The 25,662-nt window shown below is 53.0% G+C and overlaps 1 protein-coding gene across 2 annotated transcripts in view; it reads left to right on the top strand.

Moving 5' to 3' along the window:
* Kcnb1 (potassium voltage-gated channel subfamily B member 1) overlaps nucleotides 1–25,662 on the top strand; it is a 91,808-nt gene that overhangs the window by 1,039 nt on the left and 65,107 nt on the right. For both annotated transcript variants that reach the window (XM_052725439.1, XM_052725441.1), the window contains exon 2: nucleotides 80–811. In XM_052725439.1, the coding sequence (XP_052581399.1) occupies nucleotides 245–811 (567 nt within the window). In that variant the 5' untranslated portion in view covers nucleotides 80–244. The remainder of the gene's footprint in view (nucleotides 1–79; nucleotides 812–25,662) is intronic.

Raw genomic sequence — 25,662 nt, 5'->3', positions numbered from 1 at the left:
GCCGGTGGGGACCCTGGGGGGGAGGAACCTCGCAGCGAGGTTCGCTGACCCGCGTCCGCTTTCGCTTTCTGCCTTGCAGCCGTCGGGATGGAGGTGAGACGGCAGCCGTGACGCCCGCCCTCGAGCACCCCTGCACCGCAGCGGCCCGCAGCGCTCCCCGCCCCCCGCCCCCGCAGCAGCGGGCCTTGCCGTCGAGTGACAGCGGCCTGGGGGGGCAGGGGGGGCGGGGGCGGCCGGACCAGCGATGCCGGCGGGCATGACGAAGCATGGCTCGCGCTCCACCAGCTCGCTGCCGCCCGAGCCCATGGAGATCGTGCGCAGCAAGGCGTGCTCACGCCGGGTGCGCCTCAACGTCGGGGGCCTGGCGCACGAGGTGCTGTGGCGCACTCTGGACCGCCTGCCCCGCACGCGGCTGGGCAAGCTCCGGGACTGCAACACGCACGACTCTCTGCTCCAGGTGTGCGACGACTACAGCCTTGAGGACAACGAGTACTTCTTCGACCGCCACCCGGGCGCCTTTACCTCCATCCTCAATTTCTACCGCACGGGCCGGCTGCACATGATGGAGGAGATGTGCGCGCTGAGCTTCAGCCAGGAGCTGGACTACTGGGGCATCGACGAGATCTACCTGGAGTCCTGCTGTCAGGCCCGCTACCACCAGAAGAAGGAGCAGATGAACGAGGAGCTGAAGCGCGAGGCCGAGACTCTGCGGGAGCGGGAGGGCGAGGAGTTCGACAACACGTGCTGCGCCGAGAAGAGGAAGAAACTCTGGGACCTGCTGGAGAAACCCAACTCGTCGGTGGCCGCCAAGGTGAGTCTGGGGTCTGCTCCCCTCATGGAGGCCGACGCTGCCTCATGGAGGCCGACGCTGCGGCTCCCGACTCCTCACAATGAGTACTAGTGAAAGACAGGGACTCCGAGTGAGTTCTCCAAGGACCACCACTCTTGTACCCTCCTCATGTGTCACGAGATACTCCCCCGCAATGATTCAGTGCTGTGCACCTCCACTTCGTTGGGGGGAAATGGTTTATAAGACTCTAGAATGCTACAGCCGCCATGAGAGCAGAGGCGCGTTTTGCTGGGTAGAGTCTAGTGTCTTGCCCTTCAGGCCCCGAGTCCAGGCCGGAGTAGCTAGCCCTGCATTTGTAGTATCTAGCCCCGTATTATAGCCCCACTCTGCCGCTAAAGAAGGGTATGAACGCAGCCTACAGTCACGCGTGGTGAAGGCTGAGGCACACACGGGTATTTTAAGAGATGACAAAAGATAGGGAAGTCTAGTGGCAAGGACAGCCTGCCCAAAGGCTCAGGGACTGTGGGTGAGGGGCTGGTTGGCTCCTTGTTTATGTACTTGCAGTGTGGTGCAGTTTCAGTCGGCTATTGGAGGAGGATGTGGATTTCCAAATCAAAGCAGAAGCCTAGAGAAAGAGGCAGGAGTGGATGCGACCACACAGAGTGGGCTGCTGGAGACCACACAGGGCGGGCTGCTGGGCATAGGTGGAAGCCTCGGGAGCCAGGAGGGGCTCGGGGTAAGAGCCTGGGCAGGTGCAATTCCTCCGAGTCAGGCTGGCACCCGAGAGTGTCTGGAGGGTGAAGGCTGTCTCACATGGCCTGAGTGTTGGGTACCAGGAGTAAAGGACAGCGCAGTGTGTTCAGGGCTGCACGGGAGGTTGGGAAGGGGCCCAGAAAAGAGATGTGTGGGAATCCAGAGAGATCAAGTTCGGAAAGAGACAAGGACGTCTCTAAGAGTGGAGCCCAGGAAGCAGGAGCAGAGGCGAAGGACTGAGATTGCCTGTTCAGCCGGCCATAGTTTAGTAGCAAGGCCTGGCTCTTGGCCAGCCTGACCTCTCAGTGTGGAGTCTTGGTGGCTTAGCTGGCCCCTCTGTAGGGACTCTGGGGTTATTTCCAGAGACTGCAGTAGACACAGCAAAGGATGTCTAGTGGGACGATAGGAAGAGCCTACAATCATTTTCTGTCACCTCTGGGCTCTGAGGACATAGAGGCCCCTGGGCCTGGTCCTCCTCCTGGAAGACTCTGACCATAATCCTTCCCCAGTTTCCGTGTCCAGAAAGCCTCCCTCTAAGATGGAAGGTACTCACCCTTAGCCGGCTTAGGATCAACAGACTTATTTTGCTATTTCTAGGCCTGACACAAGTTCCCCCACTGTTGAGCCCATTGAGACCCAGGCAGGCCCCTCCTTCCTCACCTGCCCCGTCCTTAAGACGATAGATCCAGGGACAGGAAGTGGGGATTTGCCCTCCCCAAGAAGAAACAGGCAAAGGACCGTGTTTGAGTTGGCATCTGGCTGCAGGGCATAGGCGGGCGTCTTGCGGACGTCTTGCAGGAGGCAGTGTGTGGGAATGAGCAGTCTCCTCTTTCTCCACTTAATCGGCTCACCCGGACAGCATCTTGACCTCACTGTGATCCCGGGCTGGGCTGTCAGCTCACATTCTGGCAGTTTCTGCAGCCAGAGCTGAAATGGGAAGGCTCACTGGCTGTCATTATAGAAATGTTGACAGCCACTGAGCAAATACAAAGGCAGGGCTCAGAGAAGTGGAGCGATTTGCCTAAGGTCACGAAGCCCACATCTACAAGTAGCCAGAAAGGTACCCCTCAGTGAAGTTTGGAACACCCTGTTCTTTCTGTGGTGACTGGGGGCCACGGATGCCTCCCAAGCGCCTTCTCTCACTTTTCTTCCCACAGTCCCTTCCCCAGCAGCCCAAGGTGCAAGTCAGATTGCATTATTCATGTTTGAAACCCACGGAGGTTTCTATCACATTCGGCATGAACTCCACATGCCACCGTGCATCTGAGGTCTCGACTCTGGCCTCGGAACTCATCTCTTCTGCTCTCTTCTGGCTCGTGTGGTCCCAGTTCCACTGGCTTCCTTACTGTTCCCAAACAGTGATCTGTCCTACCCCAGAACCTTTGCACTTACTTTTCTGGCTGCTGACAGTTGCCTTCCCCAGATCATTCCATGGGCCCCTTCTCTCCTTGTCCCCATTAGCTACAGTCCCTGCTCTGCTGTTTCCCCCTGGAGACCTCCTTGATACCTGTCACCTCCCCGTACCCTGTTACCTCATGCAGTATCTTTCCTGCATGAGCTTTAAACTGTTTGAAATCATATTTGGTCCACATGCTTCTGTTCTGCACCCACAAGGATGTATCATACACACTGCTGTGTTCCTAGCATACATCATGGTGCCTGGTTTAGAGGGCTCCGAATAACTATATGTAGGATGGAGGGGTGTGGGGGGGTGTAGATGGATGTTTGGGTGAATGGTGAAAGGATGGATGGATGGATGGATGGATGGATGGATGGATGGATGGGTAGATAGATTGGTAGATTGGTGGGTGGATGGATGGATGGATGGATGAGTGGATAATGGATGAACAGGTAGATGGATGGATGGATGGATGTATGGATTGGTAGATGGTGGATGGATGGGTGGGTGGGTGGGTGAGTAGACGATAGATGGATGGATGAATGGATTGGTAGATGAGTAGATGGTGGATGGATGGGTGGGTGGGTGGGTAGATGATGGATGGGTGGATGGATTTATGGATTGGTGGATGAATAGATTGGTGAATGGATAGGTGGGTAGATGGATGGGTGGATAGGTGGATGGATATATCAAGCAAGCAATCAGGCACTGACTATCTCAGGGTCCTGGGTCCTGTCAGCCACTCCTTTCTCACAGCCCTCCTGTGGCTCCTAAGTCTTTGCTGTCTCTATCATCCGCACCTGGCCCACCCCATCTGACAAGCTCCAAAGCCAAGCCTGTTAGCATGATGAGGCTTGGGGGAAGGGTTCTCAGAGAACACGCAGGCTGAGGGCCACATGTGGAATCATTTCAAGGTGCTTGTGAGGTACAGAAATGACCACCTCTCACATATTCTGGAGAAAGGACTGACCAGGCTTGTGGGATCAGCCGACCCCTCTCTCCTCTCTGGCCTGAAGTTCTTTTCACCTCTCTCTTCCTGCCTCCCATCTGTAAATGAAGATTGAAGGCCCCTTTGCAGTGACATTGTGTTTGTGGCAGCTTAGTGCTCAGCACTAGTGGGAGGGTGCTGTTCCTATCAGTACTCAGTTGCTGTGTCCTTTCTCTGGGCAGGGTGGGCAGCAATCACTTTCCTTCCGATAGCATCCTGGGGAGCCTGAGCTGATGTGGTGAATAATTGATGGGCTGTTCTGCCAAGTGAGGGACAAACCAGCGCGCCAGAGCCCTGGATACTCCATCGGGGAGAGGAGAGCAAAACCCATCAGGCTCATGGGAGGTAGGGGTCAGCCCTGTCAGGCAGGCGGCGCTGGCATGGCCTCCTCCCAGGCTCTGCTCTCTGGGAACACTCTTAGGCTTCTCTCAGTGGGGTGTGAGGAGAGCTAATATGTGAGGCTAGATTGAAGCTCCAAGACAGCTTCCAAATTGCCAGAGTGTTTATTGCGCTGGGCACAGATCAGTGGTCTCTGGAGCTGGTGTGATCCAGAAATTCCTTCTGCAGCCTCCTGGGCAGTGGGGAGCCCATTAGGGCTTCTTTGGGTTGTTAAGTGACAAAGCAGGAAACTCAGAGCAGCTTCAGCAAGGAGGAAGATGTGTCACGGCACTTCTCCTCACATTCCAGGACAACAGAGGTTTGGGTTGACCAGGATTCTAGGTGTGTGTGTGTGTGTGTGTGTGTGTGTGTGTGTGTGTGTGTGTGTGTGTGTATGTATGTGTGTGTGTGCGTGTGTGCGTGTGTGTTTAATTGCATTCATTTGTTGCTTTGTGTGTGTGTGAGAGCCTGTATTATGGAGGTCAGCTTGGGGGAGTCAGATCTTTCCTTCCATCATGTGAATTAGGCTTGGTGAGAAGGGTCCTTACCTGCTGAGCCATCTTGCTAGTCCTAAGTGGTGTTGTTCTGAGCTGTGTGTATTTTGTTACATTTATTTATTATTTATTTATTTCATGTGTGTGCATGCAGTAGCACTGTTGTGGAGGTCAGAGGACCACCTGTGAGAGTTGGTTCCCTCCTACCATGTGGGTCCTGGGAATTGAACTCAGGTCATCAGGCTTGTCGGCATGCCGTCCTCCACTGTGCCATCTCGCCAGCCCAGGATTCAAGATTATCTCCATCTCTTTGCTTCTCTAGACCCTGAAAATGACTTGGTACTTAAGCTTGACGCCTCGTGACAGCAGGTGGCTGTTGGGGTCCAGCCCTCAAATGTAGACATAATGATGTCTACCCCTCCCCCCAAGAAGGGTAGTTCCTCCTGTTCTCCAAAATGTGCTCCATTTTGTTTTCCTGTAAGGACAACCGCTTCCAGGAGTACCCTAGCAGATGTTTTTGATGGTGTTGGCCATCGATCACAGACTCATGCTTCAGTGGTGAGGGACTCTGGGAAAGCAAGTGGCTGGTGTTTTCAGGTGGTCGAGGGCACATGTTTGGTAAGTGAAAACACGACCCTTATCAATGGAGGAAACAGGCTCCGTGGAGTGACGTGCCTTCACCTGAGCCTCGGCTAAAAGGACCATGTGTTAAAGGAGAGGGAATGGTGGCGTCAAGTGTCTTAATTACTGTTTTGTTGCTGTGACAAAACACCATGACCAAGGCTAATTTTAAAAAGAAAGCATTTAATTTGGGGCTTGCTTACAGTTTCAGAGGGTTAGTCCGTGACCATCATGGCAGCGAGCGTGGCAGCAGGCAGACATGGCCCTGGAGCAATAGCTGAGATCTACAGGGCAGACTGGGCTTGGCATGGGCTTTTGAAACCTCTGAGCCCTCCCCCAATGACACACCTCCTCCAAGAAGGCCACACCTCCTAATCCTTCCCAAACATTTCCTCCAACTGGGGACCAAGTTTGAGCCTATCGGGACCGCTCTCATTCAAACCACATCAAGGTTTCGACCCGATTCTTCTCAAGCTTTGGTGGACCAGTTACACCATCTGAGTCAGTCTGTCCTCCCAGTGGGGACAGTGGCCACATTCACCCTCGGGGATATTCTAATGAGTCAGGGGATTTCAGATGGGAGAATGAGACTAGAAATTATAAGGGTAAAGCTGGGAGCGATGGATGGCACATGCCTTAATCCCAGCACTTGGGAGGCAGAGCCAAGCAGATCTCTGTGAGTTTGAGGCCAGCCTGGTCTACAGAGCGAGATCCAGGACAGCCAGGGCTATACAAAGAAACTCTGTCATGAAAAACCAGAAGAAGAAGGAGGAGGAGGAGGAGGAGGAGGAGGGGGAGGAGGAGGAGGAGGAGGAGGAGGAGGAGGAGGAGGAGGAGGAGAAGGAGGAGGAGGAGAAGGAGAAGAAGAAGAAGAAGAAGAAGAAGAAGAAGAAGAAGAAGAAGAAGAAGAAGAAGAAGAAGAAGAAGAAGAAGAAGGCATTATAAGGATAAAATTTGGAGGCCAGGAGATGGATTAATCAGTGAAATGCTTGCCTTGCCAGCATGAGGACCAGAGTTCAATCCCAGCACCAGTGTAGAAAAGCCAGGCATGGTGGCACCTGGTTGTAATTCCTGTACCAGGGAAGTGGAGGCAGGAGGATCCCTCCTAATTGGCCAGCCGCAGGTCCTAGTGAGAGACCCTTTTTCAAAAACACTCTGTTTTCTGTCCTCCACATGCCCCCCACATTCACCTACACATACATCCACACATAACATAAGAAGGGTAAGTTTTATTATTATATTATATCGAAAGGGGGAGTGGGCATTAGCTGGGACAGAGGCTAGAATTTTGCCCCCACTGACTGTGGGGTGCAGTGCATGTGGGTTTCTTTCTCATCGTTTCTGAGGACTAAGCGTATGGGTGAATCCCTTTGCTCCTGCAAGTCCTGTGTAGGAAATGGGAATTAGGAGGAGGCCACCATGCAGGCCCAGGACATGATCAAGTAAAGAGTCTAGCCAGTTCCTGGCGTGAGGCGGCACTTGGCGAGTGACCCACACCAGTTCCTGGCATTCCCACAGAGTCCCCCTTTCTAGACACATGTCCTGTTGTGGTGCTGAATGTAGCTTGATGAGGTCATGGCTTTCCCCACCTGAGCTAGGGGGACTTGTGTGAGGAGCCACTAGGCATTCAGGGCCCCTGTGCTCTGTGCTGCCCAACTGAGCCAGGCAGGCATCTCAGAGGCCTGTTTGACTTACAGGGATCGCTTGCCCGTCAAGACCCAGAATCCCAGCTGGAGGTTCTGTTCCAGAACTGATTGTGATTCCTGCCTTCTCCTGGCTGTGGCCTCTGGACCCTTCCTAGCCTTGTGTTCCACTCTGTAAACGAGAGTGCTATAAACCTGCCCTTGGGGCCGTGTGAGGGTGAAATATGATCGTGTATGAAAAGCGCTGAAGTCATGCTTGATGAATCCAGGCTCCTCGCTGGGGAAAGGGGACCCAGGGGCTGGAATGCTCCTTTGGCTAACCTAGTTACACCAAGATTGGGGCCATTCCCAGGTCTTTGCTGTCTCATCTGTGATCCAGGATCTCTGGTCCCCACCCCAGGGGAGGGGTGACAGAGCTGGAAATTGGCAGAAGGGCCCTTAGGAAGGCAGAGTGCTGTCCAAGGAAGCATGGGAGTCGGGGAGAATTCTCATGCTTGGGCACTTAGTCCAAACCCAGCTCAGTGACACCCCGCCTCCATACTTGGTAGCGCTGTGGCCTGGATGGGAACCTCTTTGCAGAGCTGGGCGGCCTTGTTCCTCACCCTCTTAACTATGTGATTTGGGGCTAGGTTCCTTCAGGTGACAGCCACAGCTTTGGCTTCCTCATTGAATTGCCCCCAGAAGTCAATGATCACCCACATAAGGAGCACACAGTGACTGGAGGTTTTAGGGTATTAATGTCTCTCTTGATCCATCTGTGGAGTAAATAAACCCCTTTCAAAACGTATTTCTGAGCAAATACCACATGCTTGCTGCAAGTCTGCAAGCTTTTTCTCTGGCCACTGGAGCCCAGGAAAGTTGGGGACCCAGCACCCCAGCAAGAGCTGTCCCCGGCCATTGACTGTGGGAGGAGCAGAATGATGGGTATTGCAGCTGCCTTGTTCCAGGCTGGCTCTCAGCTCCTCTTCAGGATGGAGCCAAGGCCTAAGTTTGCTTGCTAACCACTTTTCAGGAGGAGGTCACTTCCCATCCCTCACCACATGTACTTACGATTCAATTCTAGAAGAACTAACCAAAGATTGGTCCATAGGAGTCTCACTTGGGGTGTCCTATGGGCTAGAAGGGCATCTTACAACAGATCCCCTGGCTGGGGTGGTCTTAACAGCACGGACCCCAGGCTGGCTGTGCCCACTCAGTTTTGCCGTCGTTTCTTGGATTAAAATAGAAACAAGAGCAGCAATGGTGACAGTCACCATCAGTGCCGACCCAGTGGGAAGATGTCTTGGCGGGTGAGGTGCATGAAGACCCAAGTTCAAATCACTAGAACCCACGTGAAGCCAGGCCCAGACAGCACAATGTAACCCCACTGTTTCAAAGGCAAGATGGGATGGGGGGACAGGAGGCTGGTGGGCAGCCAGCCTGGCGTATGTAGTGGTAAATAACAAAGAGATCTGATGTTAGACAAGGTGGAATGACACCCGAGGTCACCCTGAACCTGCACACACACTGCGGCACACATGTGCCCCGCACAAACACACACCAAGGGGACCCCAATAGCCACGTTGATCTGTTCTCCTCTTACAGTTGTGGAGACTGAGGTCCAGGGAAGGGAGTGGCTGGCCCAGGGCCACACAAGGAATGGGAGGCTAGGACAGAGTCCACCCAGGACACTGACTGATGAGTCTGTCTTGAGCAGTGGGAGTAACCTTCAGAAGTACCGATGAGTCCCAGGGATTCCCCACCCCCAGAAGTCACTTTTCTTACTGGGAAGTGCAAGGAGATAAGAGACATGCCCAGTGTCTCCTGCCTGACTTGGGAGTGGTCCTGGCTCTGTCCTCAAAGGGCACTTGATGGACCAGATGGTCCTGGAGACACAAGAGTGACATTTACTGTTATCTATAAGATAGTCTACACAGAGGGGTCCCTATCTGCTAGGGACCTAGGTGAGTGTTCTTGCTTTGGGTGTCTCTGGTAGACTGAGGTGTGATGAGGTAGGGCTTGTGACAGGAAGGCCACCCCAGTTCCAAGTTGGGAGAAGGGCAGGAGCCAGAATCCACAGATGAATGTCCAAGGTATGCCATTCTCATGTTTTTCCATTGGTGACATAAATGAGATGTGATGTTGTCACATGAGACTCTCCTACAGACTAGGGTGTGTCCTGGGTTCAGTCCTACCCTCTGGACTCCTGGGTTGTGTGTGCCCCAGAAGCACCTCACCTTACTGGGATTGGGAAGTGACTGCATCCTGGGGTCACTGGAGCTCTGGTGACCAGGCCCTTGATGGGAACATGCCAGGGTGATTTTTAAAATTTGCTAAAATTTTATTTTTAAAAATGAAATTTTGTAAAAGCCACATAATGTAAGCTTTTCCATCTTCGCCATTTTTAAGTGTGCAGTTTAGTGCACTCCAGTTGTTATACAGTCAGCCTCAGGAAGGGTCGCTGCATCGAGCCACTGTCCCCACTAGACAGCTCCCACCCACACCCATCCCTGGTCGCTCCATCACCAAAACCGAGCCACCATCCCCACTAGACAGCTCCCACACCCACCCCTGGCAACACTTGGTCTTCCTGTCTGAATTTGAGTCTTACAGGAAGCTCCATACAGGAATCACACATCGCTTGTCCCTGGTGCCTGGATTCTTTTATGTGGCATAATGTCCTCAGGGTTTGTTTGCACTGTGGCATGTCATAATGTCTTCCGTTTTAAGACTGAATGCTGCTCCTTCATGTGGACATCCTATGTTCCATTTCTGGCTTCATCTGTTGAGGGACACTTGGGTGCCTCAACCCGTGGCTGCTGAGAATGTGGGGTACAAACAGCTGTGAATCTGACTTCCAATTCTTTCCAATTTGTACCCAGAAGTGAATCCATTATTGTTCATCTCCGCCCCCCTTCTCGTGTGTGTGTGTGTGTGCGCACGTGCGTGCGCACGCGCACGTGCAGACATACTTGTGTATGTGAGTCTGGGTGTGTACATGTGACAGCACACATGTGATGGTCCTCTTATTCTCCGTCCCAGGCTAGCCAGCTTCAGGGAGCCTCCCATCTCTGCTTCCCAATCACTGGGAACACGAATGTGCCCTGATGCCCGGTTTTCACGTGGGTTCCAGCCATTGCTGTGTCATTTTCTCCATGGCATCATCTCCCTAGCTTCATGGTGAAGTTTTTAAGAAGCTGTTTCTGCACCAGGTGTACCATTCACTCGACATTCCCACCAACAAAGCGAAAGGGTTCTAACTTCATTACAACCGTGCCAGCGTCCCACCTCTTTTTTGTCCGAGACAGGGTTTCTCTGTGTAGTCCTGCCTGTCCTGGAACTAGAACTCATTCTGTAGACCAGGCTGGCCTCAAACTCAGAGATCTGCCTGCCCCTGCCTCCTGAGTGCTGGGATTAAAGACTTGCACCACCATGACGATCCCACTTTAAAAAAACAAAACAAGGGCTGGAGAGATGGCTCAGAGGTTAAGAGCAATGGCTGTTCTTCCAGAGGTCCTGAGTTCAATTCCCAGCAACCATATGGTGGCTCACAACCATCTGTAATGAGATCTGGTGCCCTCTTCTGGGCTGCAGGGATACATGCAGACAGAACACTGTATACATAATAAATAAAATCTTTAAAAAAAAAAAAAAAAAAAAAAAAAAAAAAAAAAAAAAAAAAAAAAAAAAACAAAACAAAACAACAACAACAACAAAAACTAGTCTCAAACTAGACATCCTCCTGCCTCAGCCTCCCCAGTGCTGGGATTCCAGGCGTGCACCACTGCATCAGCTCTCTTTGTTTGTGTGCAGTAGCTGTCCAGATGAGCCCACCTCCCCCTGTGGCCTTGTACCTCCCTAACATTGGAGAGACACTTTGCTCAGATAAAATTATTTTATTATTTTTCTAATGAGTTTTATTTATCTGTGTATGTGGTTTGTGTGTGTGTGTGTGTGTGTGTGTGTGTGTGTGTGTGTGTGTGTGTGTGTGTGTGATGGCCCTCGTGTGGTGACAGAGGACAGCTTTCCTGAGTAGGAGCTCCTCTTCCACCAGGTAGGTTCCAGGGATCTGACTCACGTCGTCAGGCTTGGCAGCAGATGCCTTTACCCTCTGAGTCGACTCACCAGCACGCTTTGTTCAATTTTAAAATCTCATGGTTGGACTGTGAAAGTCCTTCAGTGTGTGGGGTGGAGGGTGCACCTGTGTGTTTGGAGGTCAGAGGTCGGCCTTGAGTGTTGCTCCCCAGGAGTCATCTGCCATGTTTTGTGAGGCAGGCTCTCGCCAGGAGCTTCGCCTATCTTTTTAGCTAGGCTGGCTAGCCAGAGAGCCGGAAGAATCCCCCTGTCTCCGACTCCTAGCGCCACCCCCAGCACCAGCACACCTGCTTTTTCCCGTGAGTTCTGATGATTGGACTCGGGTCCTAATGCTTGCACAGGGAGCGCTTGACCCAGGGAGCGAGCCATCTCCAGCCTTTAAAGCCCTTTATATATTCAGGACATCCATTTTTTATCAGCTGCGTCGTTTGCAGCTGCCTTCCCCCGTCCCGTGGGTGTGTTCTCTTGACTGATGCTGACGTTTGCAGCCTAGCTCCTTTTAACTTCGGTGAGGTCCAGTTTGTCTCCTTTTCGGGCAAGGTCTTCTGTATCCCAGGTTGGCCTTGAACTCTCCATGCAGCTCAGGATGACCCTGAACTTCTGATCCTCCCGCCTCCACCTCCAAATGCTGTGCCTGGGATCAAACCCAGGACTTAGAGCGTGCTAGGCAAGCATTCTGCCACTGAGCCGCCTCCTCAGCCCCCACCCTTGTCCTTGCTTCTGTTCCCTGTGCTTGGGTGTGGTCCGGCCCCAGGCTCTCTTCTCGGTCTTGTGGCTCGGGTCTCACATTTGGCCCTTAGCTGTGGTGTAGGTGGAGGAGTGAGTGGCATTCTTTCCTGTGGGTTTGCTGTTTCCCACCCTGTCTGTTTCCCTGGGTGACTCTGAGTGGCAGGAAGTGCCATGCAGGTGCAGTGGGTGGCTTGGGAGGAGAGTGTTGATGCTCATGGGGCCCCACATTCTAGAAGCTCTAGAAGTGTCTAGTGGCCATCTGGGTCGGGGCAGTCGGTCGTTGCTGTGGGATAATGGACATTTTCAGGCGCATCTCATGAGGTCCCTCTTACACCTATGGAAGCTTGCTGGAAGAGGGGTTTATTTTGGGGGCAGTTGAAGGGGTTGTGGCCATGATGATGGGGAAGATATGGCAGCAGGAACATGCGGCCTCTGGACATTTGTCCAGAATGTGGTGACTGCTCACCACCCACTGCTGGTCCTGCCCCTCCTCTCTTACCCGCAGCCCCTCCCGCTACTGCTGCTCCCCCCATCCCAGTCCACACCTTACCTTGCTCTCCACACCCACCAGCTGGTTCCTTCGCTCAGAATCCCCCATGCAGAGTGAGGCTGTAGCTGTCAGGAGAGAGCTGGCCAGCATGCAGGAAGCCCTGAGTTCTGTCAGCCGCGCTGCGTAGACTGATCCTGGTGGTGCCGATAACCCAGCACCCTGAAGCTGGGGCAGAAGGATTACAAGTTTGAGGCCACCCTCCACTACTCAGTGAGTCCAAGGCCAGCCTGGGCTACATGAGACTGTCTTAAAACAACAATAGCCAGGCGGTGGTGGCGCACGCCTTTAATCCCAGCACTTGGGAGGCAGAGCCAGGCGGATCTCTGTGAGTTCGAGGCCAGCCTGGACTACCAAGTGAGTTCCAGGAAAGGCGCAAAGCTACACAGAGAAACCCTGTCTCAAAAAACCGAAAAAAAAAAAAAAAAGAAAGAAAAACAACAATAAATCTGACAGGGCCCCGCTCCCCTCTCTATGCCCTGCACCCCCTTCCCTACCAGCCCCCTCCCCCCACTTCTCAGTTCTCCTCATACCTCGCTTTCACACAAACCAGGCACTTTCCCACCCCAGGCCTTTGCACTAGCTCTTGATTTTACTGGGGACAGTCCTCCTGGAGACAGCCACATGATTCACCCCCCACACACACATACACACACACACACACTGTGTTCGGATGTCTGCTCAGATGCCAGCGGTTTGGGCAGTCTGTGGTTGGGACCACTCTGCATTAGAGACTGTCCCCAGTTCTGTCTGTGCCTCTCTCCTGCTGGCTTCATTCAAACACACACACACACACACACACACACACACACACACACACACACACACACACACACGTGTACTACCCCTGACTGTGTGTTCCTCCCTCATCCCACCCCTTGGATGTGGTTTTAAAGGACAGGACTTTGTCTGGTTAGGTTAAGGCTGCCTGTTCAATGCTTGAAGCAGTGGCTGTCACAGAATAAAACATCAAGACCTGTTTGATGAATGAGTGAAAGAAGGAAGAAGGAAGGAAGGAGGAAGGAAGGAGGAAAGAAGGAAGGAAGGAAGGAAGGAAGGAAGGAAGGAAGGAAGGGACTGTCACAGAGCTGGCTGAGAATTCCTACTAATTGGAAAAAAGGGAATTGTTGATGTATAGAGGACCGTCCCTGTCATTACTGACACGTGGCTAGGTGTGTGACCGTCAGCCACGCCTGCTGCCTTTCACTGAAGAGCCTGTCTGGAGCTTCACACACCCCAGCTCCTCGCCCCCAGCCTCACCCACACACCCCAGCTCTTCTCCCTCAGCCTTGCTTCTGTTTGGGGACGGTCTTGGGGTGTGTAGCTGACTGCATGCCCAGGGTGCATCGCAGGGTTCTGAGTGCCCTGTGGAGAGTAAGCATCATCAAGACAAGGGTAAATCCTGCTCACAGGAAGTGATAGTGAGTTGTAAGAGGGTGGAGGCCAAACACTGACGGAGTGGTGGCTGGATCCTGGATCCAGAGTGTCTGTGAGACTGTGAGGCAGCTACAGGGAGCCACTGCCCTGTGGGCACCGATATCCAGTCTGTCTGTGGGAGTCTTGGGCACTGCTCAGTGTTAGCCTGGGGTGGAGTGCCTCAGTTTCCCCCACTGCACAATGGAGGCAACTCAGCCCTGACCTGTGAGGAAGCTGTAAGGGCAGTGATGGGCTGACTGTGATGAACCAAAGCCATAAACAGCCCCAGGCTGTTGCCATGGGGCCTGGTCATGCCCATTCAGTCAGGATTTATTGAGCTCTTGCTATGTGCCTAGCACTGTGCTGGTGTCGGGGCCCTGCAGAGGGAAAAACAGAGAGGCTGGCCCCATAGCCCCGGCCTTCTAGAAGGAGGGAGAGTGAGACAAATACAGACACTGAAGGGGCCATGGCAACCGCAGAGGAATCGGGAGACAGTCAACAGATGGATGCTCACTGGACAGGTGATGTCAGTGAGGAGCGACCACGCCTCCAGTGAGCAAGGCCATTGTGATCGTTGTTATTGTCTTTGTCTGTTCAGGACACATAAAAAATATTTCGGGATGGAATACATGCCCCCTTTCTGGCTTTTGGAGGCAAAGTCTCATGTAGCCCAGGCTGGCCTAAAACTCACTATATAGCTGAAGATGACTTTAAACTCCTGGTCTTCTGGTCTCCAGCTCCCGAGTGCTGCCTGCCAGGCATGGTCACAGGCATGGTCACAGGCATGGTCACAGGCATGGTCACAGGCTTGCTCCAATGTGCCTAGCTTTCACATCAGTCTTGATTGTTAGAATATTGTGAAGTGAGGGCTGTGGAGTAGGCGGAGAGAAGTGGCCCTTTGCCTTCATTTACAAACGGGCCATCTTTGGACACTTGAGGTGTCCTACATCCCCACTGCTTCACTTTCACTTGGCAATGGGATTGGCCTCCACTCTAACTGGCCACTGCGGCCTGGCAGGCAGGAGCAGGCTTGCGAGGACAAAGTTGACTGCCAGGTCCATGCTATCACTTACACCTATGAGGTGTGAGTGACTCACAAAGCTTCTAAAAGTAGACAGTCATACTCAATAATAGCTGTCAGGGCCCAACCCGGACTTGGCCAGGCTGGCCCTGCCCCTCAGAGCCTATGTAGACCTACTTGTGCACAGAGGTAGCCTTGATTGGCAGAGTCACCCAAGAAGACAGTCCAAGGCAGTGGGGAGTGTAGCGGACCTCCCACTGCTGACCGGCACGCTGAAACCCTGCATCTACATGAAATCTCTTACCTGCCCTCACGGTAAATGTGCCTCTTCGTCTTGGGGGATCTTTAAAGTAGTAGCGGCAGTTTGTCTTAGTCCCTCTCCCAGCCTGGGGATAGTCACTTCAGCTCCAGAGTTGCCAGTCCTCAAGTTAAGTGGGTGTGCGTGTGCCCGGATGCCACCTATTTGTACAACAACCGTTTAGTGTGTGTTACCATATGCTGGGCATCGTGCCGGGTGCTGAGGAGGCAAGTGTTGGGACCCTTTGGTTACAGGTGACAGAAATGCATCTCAGAGTATCGCAAGCAAAACCGTATCTAAAAAGTTCTGAATTAGGTGAGGCTTCGGGTACGTCGAATCTAGAGCTTACAGATGTCCTCAGGACTTGGTTTCCTCCATCTCTAGGCTCTGTTCTTACCTTAGCCTTCTCAGAGGGAAGCACCACCATGCCTTTGGCACTCCAGGTTTCTGTCCTGTGCACCATGTCAGCGAAAACTCAGAGCTGATTTTCACTGGCCCATATCTGAGCCAGTCACTCAGCTGTGTCTGGGTCATCAATGGCCGGTGCTGACATGGCCTGAGAATGAGAAAGTAGGGTGTCCCCAAAGGAAACTGGAAACACTCTGACCAAAAGAAGAGGACCCGTGTAAGCTGGGAGGAGATGGAGGGTGTTCTTAGTCCCTGTGTGCGGTATGTGAAGTTATCTGACCCTTTCTCACGTTTCCCTTTCTCAGTCTGTTTTCCCAGCTGGGAAATGGGCATGGCGGCCCCCAGTGTTGGCAGTCAAGCGTCTCACTCATGGTACCGCTCTGTGCCCAGCAGGGTGCAGAAGCAATGCTGGTGTCCCCAGCCCTGCCTAGCAGCACCAGTGACCTCGTGGCCTGCTTTACCACCACACAGTGACCGTGCAGGGAGTGGCAGGAGTGGGAAGGGAGAGGCCCCCCAGTCACCTCCATCCTTAGTGGGGACAGTAGCTTCTCAGCTCCACAAGGCTCTGAAAGCTTGTTTCATGGAAGGTCCCACCACTGGAAGTGTTGAGCATTTGAGCTCTTGTTGGCATCAGGGCCGGGGTAATGCTTGTCACACTCTGGTGAGCCACATGAGTGAACAGCCCTGGGAATAGCAGGTAGGGGTTGGGAGCCCCTAAATCCTGAGGTACCCATTGGTAAGGCCAGCTACACATTTATGAGGTGCAGCCAAGATGAAAATGGGGTATCCTTCTTCAAAATGTTGTCAGGTGGGGACAAAGAACAACTCAAAACATGCCTGACAGTGGCACACGCCTTTAATCCCAGCACTCCAGAGGCAGAGGCAGGTGGCTCTCTGTGAGTTCAAGGCCAGCCTGGTCTACAGAAAGCGTTCCAGGACAGCCAGGGCTGTTACACAGAGAAACCCTGTCTCAAAAAAACCAAAACCAAAAAAAAAAAAAAAAAAAAAAAGAAAGAAAGAAAGAAAAAAAAAGAACTCTAAACCTAGGGCAGAGCCTTGGGCACCTGAATTAGTTTCAGGATGAGCGGTTTGTTTCTTTTTATTTTGTATGTGTTGGTGTGGTGTGGTCACACTTGGTGTATGCAGAGGCTCACATCACACCTGGCTTTTACGTGGGCTCTGGGGATTGAACTTGAGAACTCATGTTTGAACAGCAAGCACTGTACTAACAACCATCTCCCCAGTCCTAGAGTGAAGCTTTGGAAACACCAGGCCCTGAATGACTGGGTAGTCCCTCAGCTGCCTTCAAAGCCGGTGCCACCATGCAGAATGACCTAAGTCTCCTTGTCTGGGGGTGGGAAGGCTACCAGGGAGGGTGGCACCAACAGGAAGCAGCTGGAAGGAAGGAATGCAGGGGCGGGTCCCAGATCGCTGCCTGTCAGCCCACCCTCGCCAGAGGTGGCTGTGTTATTGCTCCTTATTGCTGTGTTCCAGGCAGACACTATACTGCTCAGCCACAGCCACAGCCTCAGGCACAGCCACAGCCTCAACAGTTAGGGAGGGGCCTAAGGAGTCCCCAACTCAAATGCCAACCTCACCATCTCACCTGAAACAGGCTGGTAGACACACCCCGAACGCTCCCTCTGACCACTCTGTGGCACAGCTGCCTGACATATGCCATGCTAACCATCCTTTATTTCTGGTGATGCTAAGGATGGAACCCAGGGCCTTGCACATGCTAAGCAAGTGTCCTACCTCTGAGCCACACCCCCAGGCCCTCCCTAGGGGATTCTAGGAGAATATTCTATATACTACTGCTGAGCTATGCTGCAGCTTCTCACTGGTGGATTCTAGGTCAGGGCTCTACTGCTGACTACACCTCTAAGCCTTTCTGGGGTTTCTAGGCAAGTGCTGTACTGATAAACCAGGGTCCTAGCCCCTTATTGCTGTGTTCCAGGAAGACACTATACTGCTCAGCCACAGCCACAGCCACAGCCACAGCCACAGCCACAGCCTCAGCCACAGCCACATCCTCAGCCTCATCCTCAGCCACAGCCTCAGCCACAGCCACAGCCACAGTCTCAGCCACAGCCACAGCCTCAGCCACAGCCACAGCCTAAGCCTCAGCCTTAGCCACAGCCTTCTGCTCCATCTTTTTTTTTTTTTTTTTTTTTTTATTTTTTTTTTTTTTTGGTTTTTCGAGACAGGGTTTCTCTGTGTAGCTTTGCGCCTAGCCCAGGCTGGTCTCGAACTCACAGAGATCCGCCTGGCTCTGCCTCCCGAGTGCTGGGATTAAAGGCGTTTGCCACCACCGCCCGGCCTGCTCCATCTTTTTATTCTTGGCATCAACACAGCCCAAGGTGGCAGGGATTTATGAAATGAATGACTTCCACTCAGGTGGGCCTTGGCTTCCCAGACCAAGTCAGCTTCTACCTGGCAGGCACCAACACCAGTCAGGGCAATTTATAGGTAAATCTTAAACCCATTAAGTAGTGACTTCTGAGACCTTCACCCTGCCTCTGACCAGATCCGAAAGCGAAGTGTAGAGCAGAGGCCAAAGCAGGCAAACCACGGATGTTGAGGCTGTCAGCTGAACTGGATCGAAGCTCAGTCCTTCATCTGTAACATGGGTGTAATGAAGTCCTCGGGGCTGTCAAGAGGCCAGAAAGAGATGAAGCGCAGGGCAGTGTGGCATGCAGCAGTGTAAGCCATTGCTTCCTCTGTCTTCCTCCTCGTTCACCATCTGAGGGTTTCCAGCAGACACACTTGAACTGTGGCAGCGGGTGACCTTGAACAACTTCTTCTTCTTCTTCTTCTTCTTCTTCTTCTTCTTCTTCTTCTTCTTCTTCTTCTTCTTCTTCTCTCTCCTCCTCCTCCTCCTCCTCCTCCTCCTCCTCCTCCTCCTCCTCCTCCTTCTTTTTAGAGACAGGGTTTCTGTGTGTAGTTTTGGTGCCTGTCCTGGATCTTGCTTTGTAGACCAGGCTGGCCTCGAACTCACAGAGACCCGCCTGGCTCTGCCTCTGAGTGCTGGTGTTAAAGGCGTGCGCCACCGCCGCCCGGCTGACCTTGAACTTCTGACCCCCTGTCTCCACTTCTCGGATGCTAGGATCACAGGTGTGCATCACCATACCGGACTTATGAGGTGCTGGGGGTGGAGCCCGAGGCTTTGTGCATTCTGGGCAAGATTTGACCTACTGATCCACATCCCAGCCCCTGGAAGGAGGCTTTCGATCATTCAGTGTTGCATCCTTATGGGGAAACACCAACTCTGTTTCAGGCAGAGGGACCTGGGCGTTCAGCGATTCTCCTGGGAGATTAGGGTGTCTGGGGCTTGGCTTTCTGAATTGGAATCCAGGCACTCAGGCTCACTGCTGTGTGTCCTGTGTTGGATACCACCATTCAAATTCAAGGTCACTGTCACCCTCCATCAGAACCCTCAGATCCATAATTGGACCTAGGGAGTAAGGCCAGAGCATCGTACTGTGTGATAGAAACTAGCAGGCAAGGTCAGACAGCTGATGTTCCGGGTTGGAACTCATGTCCAGAGTTGGAATCCCGAGGCTCAAGGTCAGCAGAAAAGAGCCGCAGCTCTCTGCTCATCCCGGTGCGCGCCTGCTCCCCCTCTGCATGCCACTGAGACTCCATCACGTCCTCCTGGCAGCAGTCCTGAAGAAATGGAAACCACAGAAGGTTCCCAAGCCTCCACTTAGGCAGCAGGCTCTTCCTACCCTCATTGAGCAGTGCAAGCCTGGCTCTCCTGCCCAACCTACCACAGTCCCTGGAGTCTGTTGTCATCGCTGTGCAGGAAAGAAGGCACGAGGCCTCTCGGGGGCCCTGGAGGACCTCACCATGCTGTCATCCAGAGGAGGGAAAATGGTGTCTTTCAGACAGGGGTTACCGGCTGTGCCAAAGGCTTGTGGCTACGCGGTGTGGGGCGGTGTGACTAGCAGAGGCAGATTGGGAAGTGGGACAGTCTGCTGTTTGCTGTGGTCACTGTGAACGCCCTGTGGGGCCAACTGAGGGCGCTTCATCCATGGTGGAGTGAGGGCTACTGAATCAGCGTAGACGTGGCAGGCGCTGCTGGAAGGGGCTGGCAGGAACGCTGGCTGGCACTCCCCAGGCTCGCCGGTTAAGCGCACCACACCGCACCACACCGCACCACACCACACGCTCTGTGTTGCATACCCAACTCGTCCTCTGAGTTTCTCGTGTTTTTTTCTCACAGGCTGGACTTTGAGGCCTCTCTGTGTCCTGTCTGTCTCATCCTTCCATGTCAGCATGTCCCCTCTAGAGGACCTTGGCAGGCTTTACTCAGTTTCCCCCAAGCTGCCCAAACTTTGTCCAGCAGAGAGTCTTGTTTCCTGGCTTTCTCAGCAAAAGCCCAGGACAGGCTCCTGTCGGACATGTCTGGAGCCAGAGGAGTCACAGTCTGCTAGGGACAAAGGACGGATATGGGCCGGAGGGTCGGCTTGGGTCTCAGGCCACTGTGAAATCTGGAGGTGCCCGATGTGGGACTCGCTTCAGTTCCTTTACTAGCTTGTTTATTTTAATGAAATCAAGTGGATGATTGGGGAACTGACTTCACAAGCAGCTTGCCAGAAGCCACACAGTGGAGCTGTGGCTAGAGCCCCTGATGGGTAGACAAACGGGTACCAGCTGGCTCAGGTAACAGGAGTTGGGTCCAGTCAGTTGGGGAGGGTGGAGATGGGAGTTGAATTTCATCCTGGGAACTGAGTTCTTCTGGGACCGGGAGACAGACAGGGGTTCGCCCAAGACTCTGGTGCAGAGCCCTCCCCAGGGACTAGAAGGATTCTCTCTCTCTCTCTCTCTCTCCTCTCTCTCTCTCTCTCTCTCTCTCTCTCTCTCTCTCTCTCTCTCTCTCTCTCACACACACACACACACACACACACACACACACACACACACCCCACCCTGACCAACCCAGGGCAATCCCTTCCTGCAGCCCCGGGGGTTTGTCGCACCCTGCGCCAGCACGGGACACACACCACCCACAATGGACTCCTTAGTCCTGATAAGGTCACCTTGGGAGCCTCTGTACCAGTTGCTGGGTCACTGTCTCACCTCCGAGCTTCAGATTAAATGGCCCTAACAGAGATTCTCAGAAGAGTCTCCCATGTGGGCCAGACCAGGTTAGCTGCCCCGAAACAAAGATTGGTCAGCTGGTCCCCAGGGAGGGACCACCCTCTGTAGTTCTCATCAGACTTCCCGCCTCCCCTCAGGAAATAGCCCCAGAAGGAGGCAACTGGGATTTGGATGCCTTGCTAACACACAGATGGCCCCTTTATCCCAGGGAGAAGGCACCAGGCTCCTGTCTCTGGCAAGAATGCCAAAATATAGTTGCCGGTATATTCATATTCATATTCAGAAAGGCCAAGAATCCGGTAGCTGTTCCGTTGTTCAGTCCATGAGGCTGGATGCCTCATCATTCTCAGTCTGGTGCTGGAGTCCCAGGAGATTCCTGAAGAGCCCTGGTCTTCAGTCTGCATTGGAATCCAGAGTAGGTAGAGTCTAACTCAGTGAAGGAATGCCTCAGAGGCAGGACGGATGAACTGGCCAGTGAGAGCCAGGGCAAACAGACAAAGAGCAAGCTTCCTCCTTTCAAGTCCTTTTATGTGGCTGCCACCAGGAAGTGTGGCCCAGATTTCTCTTGGGTCTTCCCACCTCAAACGATCCAATCAAGAAAATCCCTCACAGGTGCACCTAGCTGCGTGGGTTTTAGTTGATTACAGATGTTGACAACCAAGATTAGCATCACAACCAGGGACACATTGCTGACCTAGGAGACCTTCAGGTTATCTTTACTCTGGGGTCTTTGAGAATTGTTGAGCAGGGAAAATCCACAGGCCCCTTAACTGAACTTCTATCCCTAGGGCAGGGCAGTTCCCAAGCCCCAGACAGCTGGGGTGGCCGACTCTCTCCCCAGACTACAGGTCAGTGTCCCCAGATCTCAGTGCCTTACGCTCTTTGTAAAAGCCCCAATGCAGAAACCTAGCCACATGTACTTCGGCCCTCCCTGCAACGGCCTTTTCCAGCAGACACTGGGGCCCAGAGAACCCTCACCCTTTGCCCAGGATCTGCAAGGAGTCCAGCCAGGCCTGAGCTGGGGTTCGATGAACATGCTAACTCTGAAGCCGGGGCTTTTCCTGTCTTTGTACAAGATGGACCTCAACGATAACATGCCCTAAGTGAAACTCCCACCTCTCCTCTTCAACCTCTGAGGGGGATTCCCCGATCTTAGCATCTAATTTAGATACAGAGGTTGAAAACGGAGGGCCGTGTCATGTGCCTTCCGTTCACGCTGTGCTGGACTCTGCGCTGGCGCCAGGCCTGGCTCCCCAAGCTGTCTGCAGTCCGAGCCCTTTCACCACCCCGTCAACATCTCTGACCAGGAGCTGCGGGCAGCGCTTAGGGGACCTCACAGTAAACACTTCCGGTCTGTGGCCCGAGAGGCAAAGTTAGGCTGTTATAAAGTCGCTCAAAACGGAACCATTTAAATCCAGGAGAGCTGTCTCCACTACGTGTTTATTTTCACCTCTTTGCTGTTGGCTTGGATTTTGAGACACAGTCTTGTTATTAAGCCCAGGCTGAAACTGGAGATTCTCCTGCCTCAGCCTCCCAAGTGCTGGGATTCCAGGTGCATACAGTGACAGTCAGCACTGAGGCCATTGTGTGGAAAATTGGCGTCCGGCTGTATTTCCTCCAACAGCGGTAATTGGCTGACGTTTGACCCGAGGTCGTTTACTGATGTCTGGACACAGTTCTGGTGTCCAGTGAGGTGAATGTACACACAGCATTTCATGAATAGAGAGAGGACCAGAGCACCACTGAGCATCCATAGTGGGGAAGCTCAGAGGCTGGTTCCCACTCCCACCTGAACGTTCTAGTCCTGAAAGCTAAATGTGCTGGGGTAGATAGCCTGTGGACCCACTAACTGTCACCTGTCACCTGGACTGCTCCTCACTGGACACCTGCTTCCTATTCTCCCCACAGCAGCCAAAGCCGTTCTGAGCGTACTCACGTCATACCATGGGGCCTGTCACGCAAAGCCTCGTGGCTCCATGTAAAAGCCAGTTGTTTGCAGTGCCCAAAAGGCCCTGTAGGATCAATCCTCCATGTCCCTTCTGACCTCTCCCCCTACGTCCCTTGTGAATCTGCCCCAGGGCCTTGGCACAAGCTGCTCTTGCTATTATTGGCCTGACTGGCTACCTCCCTTCCTGATTTGTATTCAAAGATCTCCTTTGTAGACTGTGACTCCTTCCCTCACGGTCTGCTTTCACGTACCAGGGTCCACCTCACCCTTTTCCCTGCCTGCGTATTTTCACTAGAGCAATTGTAGTCTCCTCCTGGACCCACGTTCAGCACACCTGACTTTATGGGGTGTGAGGCAGGGACTTTTGGGGTTTACTGAGGTGTCCCAAGAATCCATGGCACACAGTAAGCGTTTGATTAATGTTTGTTAATGGATGTTGTTAGCATGGTTCTTGAGGCCTCTGTCCCCAGGGACAGAATCTTGATCGCAGTTCACTCACTTCAGAGTGTTGCGCTGTAGGCTGGGTGCTCACTGTAGAGTGCTGTGCCCAAGTGGGGGTTATAGCTTGGTCTTGTATCAGGACATTGTGGCTGTGAGTCCTTGTCACCTGGGGTGGAGGCTGCAGGCCAGGCCCTCGGGTACCAGAGGTCCTTTATCTGTGTCTGTCCCTCTTCTGTGGTCTGGGTCCCCCTAGACCCAGTCCAGCTCTCTTGTCTCTCTTCTTCATGTAGCTTCATTTGCCCCGTCTGTTCTCTGGCTGATCCTGAGCAGGCACATGGGCTCTGAGCCTGAAAGCTCCATCCCGAAACCCTCTTTGCCGCATTGACTCTGGAGTTGTGTACATTAGATGGACATTAGTATATTAGTGTGCCACCAACCTGAGGGTGTGAACGATGCCCTCCAGGGTCTCAGGCTATGTTTAGTGGCCTGTCCTAGGGGCTGGGTGTGGCTGCTTCTGAGGTTGCTCTGAGTCCCATTGCTTTTAAGGAACTTGTACAAAGAGTGGGCAGCTGGGATGGGAATGCTGTAGGGTTCCCCTGACATCCCGTGGCAGATGGCACAGTCACACCTGACTGCCGAGAGCACTGAACACTTGCTCTTGACTGCTTGGGGGATGCCACATCCCAGCTGTCCCCTCACACTTGCTCTTGGCCTCTTGAGGGGTTATCACATGCCCTGTCTTTCCTGTCACACCCAGCAGCCCTGAGACAGGTACAGGAAAGCTTGGTCCTCCTGCTTCCGGGTGGACTGCCCTGTCCTCCAGAGGGCCCGGGGCTCCCGTAGGGTCAGGTCAAGGTCAAGACCAGGTTTCAGCTGAGGCCTGGCCCTGGCAGAGCCCCTACCCTGCTCTGATTCTTCAATGAATCATGGACAACAGAACCCCTGTCCCTGGCTGGCTCTGCCTCGAGCCCCCTGGTACAACATCAAGGGGGAGGAGCATGTCCCCTCCCCAGCATCTCCCTGCCTTCATTTCCAGGGCAGGCTCACTGTCCCCACCGGCCTGAGAGGTCTGGCCTTTTCTGCTGAGTTGGTGTAGATACTGGCCAGAGGGGCTGCAGGCCAAGCGCTTGTTTGCAAAGGGCTTTTAAAGGCTGGCCTGGTCTCCCTTCCGCCTCGTCTGCCAGGAACGCAGCCTCCCCCGTCTCCAGCAAATGCTCTGGCCAGTTGGGCCTTGTTTCCTTCGGTGGTGGTGTTCCTGAGGTTTGGCTTGGCAGCCTTCCGTGCCGACCCTGGACGACTTAATGAAACTGGGAGGGCCCTCGTGCCAGCTCTACATTAGCTCAGCTTTCAGAGTCCCTCAGGGTTCCTGAACCTTCTTGCCCGCCCAGGCTGGGAGACAGAGAAGGTAGGCAGAAGGGAAACAAAAGGTCAGTGGTTCAGAGACACGGTGGGACCCTCAACAAGCCACACCCCTTTCTGGGTCCTTCCGCTATGAAAGGAAGTCTAGGGGCTGAGAGATCCCCCAGGTCCCTGCTGTACCCAAACATCGGAAAAGCATCTGTTGACCACCATGTGTTTGGCTGGCACTCTCCTAGGTTCTGGGGGGCAATAAAGGAGGCAAAGCCCTGCCTTGTGGAATAAAAGTCCCTAGTAGAGGATGGGTAAAGAGTGGGTTTTAGAATCAGAAGGCCTGGGAGTTTGACACTAACTTTTTGATTTACGTTTGTTTTTTTTTTTAAACCATGTGAACATATGCATATGTGTTTCTGTGTGCAGATACACATACGTGCATGCATATGGAGGTCATTCTTCAGAAGCCTTCCTCTTCCTTTGAGGCAGGATCTCTCCCTGGCCTGGAGCTCACCAGTCAGGCTAGGTTGGCTGGCCAGTGAACTCTGGATCCTCTTGTCTCCACCTCCTCAGCACTGGGATTTTTAAAAGCGAGCTTTTTTTATTATTATTTTTTTTTAAAGCTGAAGCAGTGATATTTATTTTCTTGTTAAAATACATACAAACACACACATACATTTACGTGTGTATACGTATTTACCATACAATTAGGAACCGTTAACATGTTATGTATTTTTAAAACTACATTACTGCGCTCCTCTCATTGTCTGCAACATCAGTTGACAGGAGGCAGTGTTAAGTGTGCCGGATGGTGCTATGGCCCATGATAGGGGATGCTTGCATTTTAAAAGCCAGCTTTTTGGATTCTGGGGATCAAACTTGGGTCCCAGTGCTTGCAAGGTGAACACTTTAGCAATTGAGCCTCCTCCTCAGGCCAAGATTTTAATTCATTTTTGAAATGTTATTCACGTAATGCTCACACACAGTCACGGGGTAGAGTACGGAATGTTGATCCAAGCAGGCAGATCAGCACACACACTACCTCAAACATTTATCATCTCCTTGTAGTGAGAGCATTCGAAACCCTACGTCTCTGTTTGCTTCCTGTTGCCATGATAGATCTCTCTGACAAAATCAGCTTAAAGGAGAAAGAGTTTATTCTGGTCTGCAGCTCAAGAGTGCAGTTGGTCACTGCAGGGAAGTCGAGGCACAGCAGCTTGAGGCAGCTGGTTATATCACATCCATAACCAGGAAGCACAGC

This window comes from Peromyscus californicus, unplaced genomic scaffold (genome assembly GCF_007827085.1).
Source record: "Peromyscus californicus insignis strain IS unplaced genomic scaffold, ASM782708v3 Scaffold_7__1_contigs__length_154581171, whole genome shotgun sequence".
Taxonomy (NCBI): domain Eukaryota; kingdom Metazoa; phylum Chordata; class Mammalia; order Rodentia; family Cricetidae; genus Peromyscus; species Peromyscus californicus.
This window is presented reverse-complemented; position numbering and strand designations above follow the sequence as displayed.